At 49.3% G+C, this 13,271-nt stretch overlaps 1 protein-coding gene and 1 pseudogene across 2 annotated transcripts; one reads left to right on the top strand and one right to left on the bottom strand.

The window, feature by feature from the left end:
- Positions 1-226: 226 nt before the first annotated feature.
- Positions 227-3,199, top strand: LOC120699152 (glutamine synthetase root isozyme 2-like). Its single transcript, XM_039983029.1, has 13 exons — positions 227-459; positions 752-791; positions 956-1,059; positions 1,157-1,205; positions 1,296-1,402; positions 1,471-1,558; positions 1,648-1,776; positions 1,909-1,983; positions 2,121-2,174; positions 2,277-2,313; positions 2,442-2,602; positions 2,709-2,769; positions 2,856-3,199. The coding sequence occupies exons 1-13, from the start codon at positions 386-388 to the stop codon at positions 2,972-2,974; spliced, it is 1,098 nt and encodes a 365-aa protein (XP_039838963.1). The 5' UTR covers positions 227-385; the 3' UTR covers positions 2,975-3,199.
- A 288-nt stretch (positions 3,200-3,487) lies between these two features.
- On the bottom strand, positions 3,488-11,563 carry LOC120699151 (annotated as a pseudogene). The gene is made up of 18 exons (XR_005685251.1): positions 11,294-11,563; positions 7,729-7,810; positions 7,364-7,419; positions 7,029-7,142; positions 6,851-6,913; positions 6,646-6,765; positions 6,450-6,550; positions 6,306-6,365; positions 6,118-6,217; positions 5,883-6,040; positions 5,694-5,789; positions 5,310-5,373; positions 5,155-5,236; positions 4,766-4,942; positions 4,539-4,615; positions 4,279-4,409; positions 3,927-4,043; positions 3,488-3,829 (listed from the first exon to the last, which is right to left on the bottom strand). The product of XR_005685251.1 is annotated as a phosphoglucomutase, cytoplasmic 2-like (transcript).
- Positions 11,564-13,271: the final 1,708 nt, after the last annotated feature.

Genomic DNA, 13,271 nt, shown 5'->3' with positions numbered 1-13,271 from the left:
GAAACTGAACCAAGCCCCAAGTCAAAAGGCACTCCACTCTACTGTGAGGCTGCCGCCAGCGCACGGAGCAGACGCGTGCGGCCAAGGACAACCGTACCACGGAGCCTTCCAGAATTGATTCCACAAGTCAGCATTGCGCTTCTCAAAGCCACCCCCACCAACCACTCGAGGTCTCGGGGGCTGCCATTCGCCGCCTCGCCGCTACTCTATATATAGAAGGGGGGACGGGTATGATACACATACACACAGATCAACCACACTCTCAAACCTGCGCAGCTATAGCCCCAAGAGAGGCGTCCCTGCCATTGAGTCACTGCTCCTGCTCTCTGCCTTCCCAGTTCCCAAGCAGGAGAAGGAGGAGAGGAAAGCGTCATTCGTCGTTGCCATGGCTCGGCTATCTGATCTCATCAACCTTGATCTCTCCGACAGCACCCAGAAGATCATCGCCGAGTACATATGGTGAGACTGGGCCTGCCGTCTTTCCCTCTCGGCTCTCGCTCCATCAAATAAGACTTGCATGAATCATGTCCGTTGGGTTTTAAAAAGTACTTCGATGAATTGCGCCCTGCTGCATATTAGACTAGACCCCATCCAGTTATGCATGCGTCATGCTGTCTCTGCTCGTTACAAAGTGCTGTTTTTTACATGTTCAGTTGCTCCCTTTCACAACCAGACTATACACACATCAGAATGTCAGTATTAAGGCATAGTAAGTATACTAATCCACTGTCTGTTGCCTTGTCTGATGCAGGGTTGGCGGTTCTGGGATGGATGTGAGGAGCAAAGCCAGGGTTAGTACACTTTAGTTTTTCCGCACCCTGCTGATAACCATGAACTCTTATCTTGATACGCATACAGTTTCCTCTGCATGATATGTGCCGTGCAACTGTGCCTTTTGAGGAAAAAAAAAACTTTTCAAGTGCGTTTACAGCTCCTCTGGCTGCCTTTTACTCAGACCCTGTCCGGACCCGTTGATGACCCCCGCAAGCTTCCGAAATGGAACTTCGACGGCTCCAGCACCGGCCAAGCCACGGGTGACGACAGTGAAGTCATCCTTTGGTACCATGCTCTTGACTCCACTCCTTGACGTATGCGCCTTGTTGTTGAAAAGTGTTGAACTAATTCGCTTTCACACTTCCATATTTTGAACATCAAGTCCACAAGCCATCTTCAGGGACCCGTTCAGGAAGGGGAAGAACATACTGGTAAGCGCAGATTTTATGCATGGATCAATGTATGTTGGTTTTGATCATGGGCCTGGTGGACTTTTTACCTTAATTTCGAGATGACTTTAGGTCATGTGCGACTGCTATGCGCCGAACGGAGACCCGATTCCGAGCAACAAGCGGCACGTGGCGGCGAAGATCTTCAGCCACCCTGATGTCAAGGATGAAGAGCCATGGTCTGTATATTCAGGTTTCCCATATCTGTATCCCAGCACAAATGGAACTAATCTGCGGTGTAATTCAGGTTTGGGATTGAGCAGGAGTACACCCTTCTTCAGAAGGACACCAACTGGCCCCTCGGCTGGCCGCTGGGCGGCTACCCTGGCCCTCAGGTAGGCATTCACCCACAACAGTCTCTCTACTACTAGGACGACAGACACGGATCTTGTAGTCTCATCATCAGTGAGCGATGGTCTTACAGGGACCTTACTACTGCGCCGCCGGGGCGGACAAGTCGTACGGTCGGGACATCGTGGACGCGCACTACAAGGCCTGCCTCTACGCCGGCATCGACATCAGCGGCATCAACGGGGAGGTCATGCCAGGGCAGGTACGATACAATACAACGCGCTATGCTATCCTACTTCCACTGCACGACTAGCACACTGCTGCCTGCTCTGGCGTTCCCCGGATGGCCGGATGTTTTGCATCATCTGCTGATTGGGTTCTTCTGCGTGGACAGTGGGAGTTCCAGGTCGGCCCCGTCGTCGGCATCTCGGCCGGCGACCAGCTCTGGGTGGCTCGCTACATCCTTGAGGTAGAGCTGCCTGCTTGCTTTCGTTTGCTTCTCCTCTTGTCACGCTGACGCATGCATGCCACTGTGCTTTGGTAATGACTAATGAGAATACGTGCGCTTTTCTCTAATTAATTTCCCGGCCCGTGCTTGGCATGCAGAGGATCACCGAGATCGCCGGCGTGGTCGTCTCCTTCGACCCCAAGCCGATTCCGGTGACCATTTCTTTCCTTACCAAATGCTTGCTTGGGTTTTGATCCGTGGCTCTGCAGCTGTCCTGCTGGTCTCACGCGCATCACTGTTGCATCTGACTGCAGGGAGACTGGAATGGTGCTGGTGCTCACACTAACTACAGGTACAAGGGGGGGAATTAAGATAGGGCTGGGCCTTGAAATCATGCGCTGTAGACTGTAGCTGTGTAGCATCGCGTGCTCTGAATTAATCAGACCGTGATGATGATGTGGTTTATATGATACTATCCGGCACCAAGTCGATGAGGGGCGACGGCGGGTACGAGGTGATAAAGAAGGCGATCAAGAAGCTGGGCCTCCGCCACCGGGACCACATCGCCGCGTACGGGGACGGCAACGAGCGCCGCCTCACCGGCCGCCACGAGACCGCCGACATCAACACCTTCGTCTGGGTAAGCGCCGCGAGACCCTAGCAACTCTTCACGTTTCCTCCTTTCCTCCTCGCGCCGTCGCAAGGGCTCATCTATCTCGTCTTTCATTTCTCCCCTTCCCTGCCAGGGCGTGGCGAACCGCGGGGCGTCGGTGCGCGTCGGCCGCGACATAGAGAAGGCAGGCAAAGGTGAGAGGGGGACGGCGGTCTTTCGATGTTTCTGCCGGTTCCTGCTGCTCTGAACCTTGTGAGATTGCTGTGTGTGCGTGTTGCAGGGTACTTCGAGGACCGGAGGCCGGCGTCGAACATGGACCCGTACGTGGTGACCTCGCTGATCGCGGAAACCACCATCCTGTGGAAGCCCAGCCACTCCAACGGCGTCGCGGCTCCTTGATGATTCTGCAGCCGAGGAGCCACGGGCTTCGCACTTGCACGGTCGCGCCCGAGTCTGTGTGACTGTGTGTGTGCAGCGGTGCCAAGATGGTAAATGAGACCGACGCTGCTTGCAGTTGCAGGCCGCAGCAACTTCAGATGACAATAATAGACTGCAGTGTGCTCTTTGTTTGGAACGATAAACTTTATTTTAAAGAATAACTGCCATGTGCTCGTTCCCGTAGTAGCTCTTGTTGCGTGCCTTGTGACCTCTGAATTTGGATATCTTAGTTGTCTGTTCCCCTCGTTGTTCAGAAGATATGTTGGTACTGGACTCTTATCACCCGGAGTTCTCCGGACTGAAAAGTAGAATCGCTGTGCTGTCCCCGACTAGGTTTACGAAGGAATAAGCATGCTTTCAGATTAAAGAAGGCAGGGTAAATCTGGCACACAGGGAAGGGTTATAACATCAAATCAGCCGCAGGCTTTACTAAGCCACCACAACAATAATTACTTGCGCCATACAAAGGGGTGATTGATACGCAAATGCTCAAACCAAAATGGCATCTGATATATTACGACTTACGAGAAAAACGCTCTCAATTACAACACAGTGACGAGATTATTGCCGCATGCTGTGCCAGCGGCTGAGCCTGCACCCTGCAGTATGGGCAACAAAACGAGACAAGTCTGATACATACATTTTATTCAGAGGCGAGATGCAACAAAAAGCTATCAAACGAGGCCGGAAGGAGAGTGTGTGTAAGTGCCTCAATTCATTCAAAAATGCGGGCTCTTCAAAATTTTATGTGATCACGGTGGGGGCGGAGCGGCCAGTGTACTCTTGCATCTTTGAGAGCTTGAGCGCAACATCAACCTGAGATGAAAAGCAAAATCAGTACATGCAGTTTCAGAAAAAGGCGATGCCTATTCATCTCTGTGAGTTACAAGAACACACAGCAGAGGTATCTTACCAGTGGAGCAAGGGCATCCTGTGAATCCCTGCCGGTTTTGGAGGAATCCTTTTCGTACTGCTCAATGTAGACACGAATGGTGGCACCAACAGAACCAGTTCCAGAGAGACGGAACACCTTGAATGCCAAGATTCCATGTTAGTTCACCATCATTAGTTGCGACCAGTATAATATAGACTAAGGTCCCCAATATATACATCTATGGACTGACTGATACTACTGTAGGACACATGTGGGATAAGGTTTTCACACTGTTTCCTTTGATTTGATTACAAACGTAAAATGGATTCGAGAAAAAAAAAACGTAAAATGGAAGATATCTGAAACAGCAAAGGTTTTTGACTCCACATACCAGTCGTGAACCATCTCCAAAGAGGTATCGGATACCCTGGTGCTTGGACACAGCCATCAACAGGGTCCTTGTACTCAAACTCGTCAGCTGAAACTACTTCAGAGACATCAGACCGGATCTCCTTGATCAACCTGGCAGAGATCATTCAGACATGGTACCAGAAAGTTCACCTTTGCACTTTGCAATAGGTTGTGTTGATTTAAGAACTATATATGGGTTGTGTTGTCTTTGCATATCCAACTCAAATGAATTTCACTTACTTGTTAACATCAGAAAGTGATGACTGCATGCTGACCAGGTTTGCCATAAGCTCCTTAGCAGCCCCTGCGTCAACATTCTTCACAAACAAACATGTGCGTTTAGCATACTATCTAAAGCGTGATGCATACTGTACATACAAGGTGCGTAGGGACGCAAGCACCACTTAGGCGCGTGTCAAAGTGCCTCATAGTCAGAGTGTGTCAGAGTGAAAGGAAAAGGGAAGTACCTCATAATCATAGCGTGTGTAATAATGGCGACCATATGTGGCCCAGTGCTGACGGACAATATCTTCAACGGTGACAAGCTTGTCTCCTCCAAGGTTGTCCTTGTTCTTGAAAGCAAGAATAGAAAGCCATGCAAGCACAAGCCCAAATACCATCCTTCTCACGAATATGGTCAGAACCTGACCAAAGCAGTACATATAAACATTTTAATCATGTCTATGCTGTAGTGTAAATACCGAGTTCTTGACTTTACTAGCCATTTCCCCCTTTCATACCCCACAAGTTAAGTCGATTTATTCATCTAACATGACTACAAGTCTACAAGAGGTGCTGGCATGTTAATGACCGTGATTAGCATGTATAGAAATGATAGCCACAAGACGAACGTTACCGGTGCCAAAGCTTTCTTCACCACAGATTGAGCACATTCCAGCATCCATCAAGTTCCCGAAAAATTTCCACCCAGTAGGAACCTGAACATGGTTTCATGTTAGATTTGTCTGACACTCAAAAACCTTGCAGCAAATCAAGGTCTTAATACTTTACCTCAAAGAACTTGAGATTCAAATTCTTTGCAACAACATCAAGGGCAGCAGATGTTGGCATGCTCCTACAGTTACAACAATGTATTAACAAACATAGAGAGATACCTTAAAATGCATCTAAGATTGGACAGCTGCATATCAAGCAGGGATGAAAAGGCTCATTAGCAGACAGCTTGTTCCAGATGGTATTGTTGTTGATATCTTAACAGATTTACCAAGCAGAACCTTGCCAGATGAGGAACATTTGTAGAAGGAAAGATGCATTTATACTGCAGGCCACGGTGAAGCTTACCACTTGAAGCCTTACCTCAACTACAGTGATAAGTTTGGGCAACAACAATATCTAGATATTATATTATCAGCACAGCATGGAGAGCTTTTTTACCTGGCAACTCCCTTCAGGCCAGAAGCAAAGTAAGGAATTGATTGAACAGCATTGGCCGCGATAATAGCAACAGAGTCCGATGGTGTCACAAAGAATCTGGAACAAGACAAAAGGGAGAAACATGAGTTCCCGCTGGTGCTTCCCTAGATTCCAAAAAGAAAAATCATAAGATAATCAAATAGATCATACCTTTTACCCAGAATCATGTTGCGGTCAGCATCTCCATCAGCTGCGGCACCAAATTCAGGGGGCTCAGCATTTGAGGATGACTTTCCGAGACCCATCCGTTCAACCAACTTTTTTGCATAGGTGAGGTTAGGATCCGGATGACCACCTCCAAAGTCCTCCTGCAAAAACATAAGTGATGGATCAATACCAAGCCACATTCTAAACACAGGTTTGTGATAATAGAAGAACAAATTACCTTTGGGACACAATTCAACAGTGAGCTTTCATCAGCACCAAGCTCTTCCACAAAGATGTGTTTGGCATAAGCTCCAGCAACACCATGGAGGGCATCATAGCTAAAAGTGCAAATCAAGATCTCAGATGCGCTACAATATTTTAATGTAATATGAGAATGGCAGCATGGTTGCAATCATAGGTGAATACCAGAACGTAAACTTTGGAGAGGTCAGCAGCTTTTTTATTGCTTCAAAGTCAAAGATTGACCTGGAGTTGAATAGGAGTAAATATATTATTAGATTCCCTTGTTAACATAACACAACAAACACCAAAGAACAGTAAGCCACTTACTTCATCAACTTTATGTAATCTACACTGGAGTCAAAGACATCCACATCAAAGGGGCCTTCAGGCCCACTGAAGCTAGTGACACCAGCAACAGAAATATCAACCTGGAGTAGCAAGGTAGGAGGAGATAATGAATATTTCAATAACTTGTCAAACAAAACTGCAAGGAAAAACTGAGCAGGTTGGCACTTAATCATACATCTGGAAGGTCTTCAGTGATGAGGTATTCAGAGATTGTCTTTGTATTAGAGAAAATACTATCAGTAACGGATTCAGGTGCAGGCCCACCATTTCCCATATTGTATTTGATCCCAAAATCCTGTAAAGTTCAATGAGATGTATTCAATATCGTAAAACACGAGGGGAACTTGATTTACAAGAGGTAGTAGCAGTAAACTTGATACCTCAGTCGGACCACCTGGGTTATGGCTTGCTGTCAGGATGAAGGCACCGGTAGCCTTTGATCCCTATTGGCAATGTGTTTATAAACAGTAATCAAGTAATTTATTATGACAATAAAGAAGTAAAAAGTAAGTTTTTCACACAGCTAAGCATTATCCTTTTATTAGAAATCAAGCTTACATCTGCACCGGTTCTTTCACGGATAACAGCAGATACAGCAGGGGTTGACATGAGACTGTTTAGTCCAACCCAAACACGTCTTACTCCGTTGGCAGCAGCCATTTTTGTTATGATCTGTAACAAGCAAAAGCAATGTCAATTATTTCCACATTTTATCGGCACATGGACACTAAGACTATATTTGTATAAAAGACATGACCATGGGAGAAGACAACACAAAAACTACATCAGTACTGGATTTTAAGACTACAGTAACTGCTATCAAAACAGTACAAAAATTACATATTGGGTTTTTTTAAAGCAGATATAAGGACATAGAGACTATTCTAAATCACCTGAACAGCATCTTTCGAGAAATAGCGGCCATCACCAGAGACAACAATGGTCGCACCTGTAAGAAAGGAAAGAATACACTATCAACAACTGCAGAGAAAGAGCAATGAACTGCAGAGAGAGAGCGAAGGAGGTCATACAATTTTGGGCTATGGTAACTACATTTCTCATCTACAAAATCTACAATTCAGTATGCATAAAAGAGTACGATCATAATTTGTTAGAACGTCGTGGTATCTTGAAAGCTAGTTAGGCCCAATAATGTCAGTTACTGCTTGCCTAATGATACTGTATTACATGAACAGAAGAGAGGTAAAGGGGAAGTATGTTTGATGCAGGGCTGGTATTTATCACATAAGCAACTTACCTTTTACTTGATCAGCAGGAAGGGCATTGAATGTTGATTGGACAAAGTTCTGCAGATAATGAGGCTGCTGGAATACAGTAACCTGGTAGTATTAACAAAAGATTAGTCATAAGAAATAGCCGTAATGAACTGTACTATGCTACATTATAAATACCCAACTGACATAAAATATCTGAGGAGAAAATTACAAGCATCTGCAATCAGTGATCAGTTATGCATTTCTCCCTTTATGTAAAATCATACCAATTAACAAACATAGATCACATTAAAACATGGTGTGTATAAACACTACGAGTTGAAGCCATCTGTCCAACAGATTTCTATATGTTAATGCCCCGAAGGTCGGCGGCCAACCACGCCGTCCACGTCGGCAAAAAAAAATCGACGCCGTTCGTCCCAGCATAGATGGCAGCGATTGCTCATCCCGCCGGCCACCACCGCCCTCTCCAACCCGCCACCCGCGCCTCCTTCCTCCCTCAACCTCGTGCCGGACTGCAGCGGCGCCGCCGCCGCCCACGCCTCCTCTCTCCGTCGGCCTGAGGCTGGGCTGAAGCGGTGGCACCGCTTGCGCCTCCACAACACCCCCCCCCACCTCCGTGGCGCCGGGCTCCAGCGGGGCGCTGCCCGCGCCTCCTTCCCCTCGGCTTGCGCTGGGCTGGAACCTGGAGCGGCGGGAGGCGCGAGCAGAAGGGCAAAGTGAAAGCGGGTGACCACGGAAGCCAAGTCGCCGACGCTGCAAGAGCAAGAAGGGGATGGCGGTGGCGACCATCTCCCGCCGCCGCCACATGCTCCCACGTCCGGCCGTCCACCAAGGCGGCCTCGCGCTCCTGGACAGGGAGCGGAGGCGCCGGGCCGGCTGCGCGCGCCTCGTGGCCGGCCGCGACGGGGAGCAGCGGCCAGGACGCAAGGGCTTCCGGCGCGGTGCTGCTGGTAGCGGATGGCCGGCCGCCGGTGGGGGTGGACGGTCCGCGCATGCCTCCTGCCGGCCAGCGGCGTGGAGCGACGGACACGGGCCGGAGACGCGGCGGGGAGCGCCGCCGTCAAGCAGGCCGCGCGCGCCTGGCCGGTACGGCAGGGAGCAGCAGCACCGGGCCGGCCGCGGACGGCGAGCGCTGGCGACGCATGCCTCCAGCCCAGCCGAAGCGACGAGCAGCGGCGCCAGGCCAACGGCGCATGCCTCCAGCCCGGCTGTGGGCGGCGAGCAGCGGCCTGCGAGCCACGCCTGCCTCCGAGACGGCCGTGGGCGAGGAGTGGCGACCGTACGCGCCATCTGGTAGCTTGGCCTCCTCGGATTGCTTGCTCGGGGAAAAATAGAGACGGTGCTTGCGTTAGGGAGATTTGTTGCTTTGACGTTTTGGGATGGAGCACAAGGAAGATGGCGCTGCTGGTGGTTCTTGCGATGGAGAAATCAGAGGTAGTGAGAGCCAGTGGCCTGTGCTACTGCAGCTATCTGGCTTCTTGATTGCTCGGTGGAGAAGAAATCAGAGAGGGAAAGAGAGGCTGCTGCTGCCTACTATGTGTGCGTTAGTATGCAAGGACTGAGAGAGAGAGAGGAGAGAGCAGGGAGCAAGTGAGGATGCTGCTGCCGACAGAGAGAGAAAAGGGTGAGAGAGAGATGTGGCGTGAGTTTCGATCCTTTCGGTTTATTTGGTTAGCAGATGTTACGAATCGAATTAACCAAGATAAATTCGCCGTAGTTGCAACTGAGAACCAATTTAGAACCGAATATTTTCGTTTCGGTCATTTCGATTTCAGTTTCGGTTTTGTGCATTTCGATTCGGGGTTTGTTTAGTTTGCGAAATTTTTTAAAAAATTCACTTTAGCAATTTTCAACCGAAGATTACAAGAACTAAATATTATCTAATTATAAAACTAATTACACGGATAGATGGAAAGTCGCGAGCCGAATCTATTAAGTCTAATTAATTCATCGTGAGAGGATGTCTACTGTAGCATGATGTTGTCCAATCACGGTCCAAATAGGTTTAAAAGATTCATCTCACAATTTCACCTGGGGTTATGGAATGGATTTTGTGAGATATCCACATTTAATACTCCTAATTAGTGGTCGAACTTTTAAATTTAATGTAGCGCTAAAATTTTTGAGAACTAAACAGAATCTCAGTTCTCAGTCATCGGCTAATTATGCCTACCTCTAATGAACAGAATCAGCCTGCAGCAGCGCCTCCACTCCTCTTACTCCACGCCTCCGCTCCTTTTTCTTTTGTTTCCATCTTTATATATATTAATATACATGTACTACCTCTATTTGTACATATTTATTTATATGCCTAACTCTATAGATAGCTCTATATATAGTACATATATACATATACTAAATTCAGACTAAAATATATTGCTAAATGGAATCAAGCAAACAGTTTACGCGCGCGGTGGCGCACGCACTGCACTCGTATAATGAACATGACTGCCACGATTGGAGAATAATTCATAGCTCTACCTAAACGTCAAAAGTGTGTTACTTTGATTTAATGCTTTCCAACTTAAAACTGTGTTACAACAAAGAAGCAACAATATAGACCAATCAGAATTGTGTTAAAACATTAAATTGATACAACTCTGTATGGATATTGAATGATTGCAGACCACATTGAAGATCCATAGACATGAGCACAAAATACACAGGTTACACCTCAAGCTATTTGTGACATGCCAAACTTGAGCGTTGGAATTTTCAGAACCGTGTCATCACATTCAATAAACAAAAGGCCGAAATCAATTTTAACTAACTTGCAGCATACTTTCCACCTTTATAACGAGTCACCAATAGCACATTTTCATGCCAGGGCCAGGGGCATCAAAGACAAAATACAGATACCCTGCCTCATCACATTTTGGAAACACATGATCTAACCAAGCTTCGTTAGTACCAGGACCGAAACAAATTCCATGAGCCTCAACACATGAGGCCTCAGGATTCTAATAAACGTCAAGCAGACCCGGGCATATGAAGCAAATCACGCCAGAACAGTTTTCATGTGAGCATTATCTCGCAGGGGTAAACACGGAGAGACTAAAAACCATATCAAGCAGTTTGCACTATCCAGCGAAACAGAGATCATAGCTATCTTTTCCAGGTCCAATATGCCAGGCATATAATTGGTGAGATCCAGTACAATTAGCGAAAGCTGATCGATACGAGTACAAATCTTCTGGATCAACGGCATGCATGCAACTGAACCCCGCGCAGGTCCAGCGCTCTACAGGAACCAGCAGAAAAGCGGATCGAGACAGCAGGAATGCTCGGGACCACACCTCTCCGACAACCGCTTCACCCAGACGCAAGCAAACGCGCACCCGTGGATCACGATTACGTCAGCGGGGTTTCCCATCAGATCCAACCGAATGGGGGATAGAGCAGAGCCCCCGAGATCCTGCGCGGGAAGCCGCCCGGCGAGATCCGCGAGGTGGCGGGAAGCCAAGGGTGGCGCGCGGCGGATCCTAGGCACCCAAGGCGAGCACGAACCCGCCGCATCACAGAAACAGAGAGATCCGCACTGAGTCACAGGGAACGTAGACAGAGATCGGGGGGCGAGAGGGAAACCTTCTTGCGGAGGCCGGAGGTGCCGGGCTTCTGGCCGTCGAAGGGCGTGGTGGCCTGCTTCGTGACAGTGAAGAGCCCCATGTCTGGGCCGCAGACGATCGGCCGCCGGTCGACGCACGAGGCGAGAAGAGGGGTGAGGCGGAGGAGGCGGTGGCGGTGGCGGTGGCGGTGGAGGGATCGGGAGGGAGTGGTGGTATGGTGACGATGGCGACGGGGGCGTGGCGCTATTATAGCGACGGAGGGCAGGGAGAGCACAACCGGATGGATCATTCCGCCCTCCTCTCTTCGTTTTTTTTCCTTCCCACGCCCTTTTTCAAATATACGTAGTGCCTTTATTGCCTCTCCGTGCACGGCGACGGCACGAATGATAAGCTGAAGTATACTCTAATTCTGTGTTTCTAGGTTCGTCCCAGGGGCTGCGGTTTTATGGGCCTCCGCAGTCCGTAGCGTTTTGCGTACGTCAGCTGTTTCTCTTTTTACGAATGAATGTCGTTTTTCCGAGTGGCTTTTTGCGACTGGCTTTCAATTCTTTGTCTTGGTTTAACAACATATTTACGCGGAGGAAAATTAGTCGCATGATTAGCTGATCGACGCCGAGATTTTTTCCCCGTCGTCTTAAAAAAAGATTTAAAATTTATCAGAAGCAAAACAAATTTTGGAGGGTAACAGGGCCTACCAACATAGCAGCATGTATAGTGCGGGTCCAGTTAATTATACCTGAAAGAGCATGAAACAATAGTAGTTTGTGCCAAGGTGCCACGTCCTTCCAATTCCAACAAAAACAAATTCGGATCATCCCGTTGAGAAGCTAGTTGCGTCTGATTGTGTTTTCTTGTCTGTAGCAAAATCGAGAAATGAACATGCAAAAAAGGCGGAATTAGCATAACAGCAAACCGTGGAAAATGCCAACGGCCCACACTGGCCCTTTGATAATAAAATGGAGTACTACAAAATACGTACTCCCTCCGTTTCTTTTTATATGACGTTGTGTAGTACAAAAATGATCTAACCAACGTCATATAATTGAGAATGGAGTAGTACTTCTGTAGCTTGTATCGTAAGCAGTGCATAACCCTCCCAACGAAAGACAGGGTGGTTCTCCCCTGTGAAAGCAAGTTGCCCTGGCGCCTATATAGCTGTCCTTTGCTGTTCACAGCAAAAGCAAACAAATGAGCATGTAAAAAACAAAACCCAGCTCGCCAATTGACCGCGACAAATAATACCAACGGCTCACATTACACGCCGCTTTTCTTCGGTTACAAAAGCACGTAGTTTTGCATCCTAAATGGGTGCGTAGCTCGTTGTGGCCTAATCAAACTCTTCCTCCCATTATATTACAGGAAAAGCAAACTGATTAGAGGTAACACTGATGTACCAGAAATCCAAGACCGCGACGCGCAGCCGCAGCTGCCCCCGCCCCCCACACCGCGCACCGCGCCGCCGCCCCGCACCAATCTCCGCGCCACCGCCACCGCCACCGCCCCGCGCCGCCGCCGCCGCCGCCACCGCCCCGCGCCGCCGCCACAGCCCCACCCCGCCGCCGCCGGCTCGGCCCCGGCCGCCCCTCGCCGGCCGCCGCCCCTGCCCCGGCGCCCCTCCCCCGCCGGCGCCTTGCACCGGTGCCCCGGCCCCGGCGCCCCTCCGCCGCCGGCGCGGCGCCCCGGCGCCCCTCCCCCGCCGGCGCCCGACCCACCGGCGCCACTGCCCGGCGCCCCTCCCCCACCGGCGCCACTGCCTCGGCGCCCCGACCCTGCCCCATTCCGGCCGGCACCCTGCGCCGCCTCTTGGGGCCCGTTCCCGGCCACCTGCCCTTCACCCGGCTGCCGCTTCGGGCCGACAAGGCCACCAATAAGTGAGTTGGAGGGTGCTTGCATGGCCTCGTATTTTAATATGAATTGTTGTTTACTCCCGTCGGTTTGTGCATGGATTCCGCCGACGGGAGTTAATAATGAGTTAATCTTGTTGATATAATGATGAT

The sequence above is a fragment of the Panicum virgatum genome, chromosome 3K, assembly GCF_016808335.1.
Source record: "Panicum virgatum strain AP13 chromosome 3K, P.virgatum_v5, whole genome shotgun sequence".
Lineage (NCBI taxonomy): Eukaryota > Viridiplantae > Streptophyta > Magnoliopsida > Poales > Poaceae > Panicum > Panicum virgatum.
This window is presented reverse-complemented; position numbering and strand designations above follow the sequence as displayed.

What these genes read in the sequence shown, in the direction of transcription:
- LOC120699152 (XM_039983029.1), top strand. Translation starts at nt 386, where the DNA reads ATGGCTCGGCTATCTGATCTCATCAACCTTGATCTCTCCGACAGCACC. An exon ending in TGGTGCTCACACTAACTACA is followed by an intron (nt 2,314 to 2,441) that starts GGTACAAGGGGG and finishes TGATACTATCCG; the next exon opens with GCACCAAGTCGATGAGGGGC. An exon ending in CATAGAGAAGGCAGGCAAAG is followed by an intron (nt 2,770 to 2,855) that starts GTGAGAGGGGGA and finishes TGCGTGTTGCAG; the next exon opens with GGTACTTCGAGGACCGGAGG.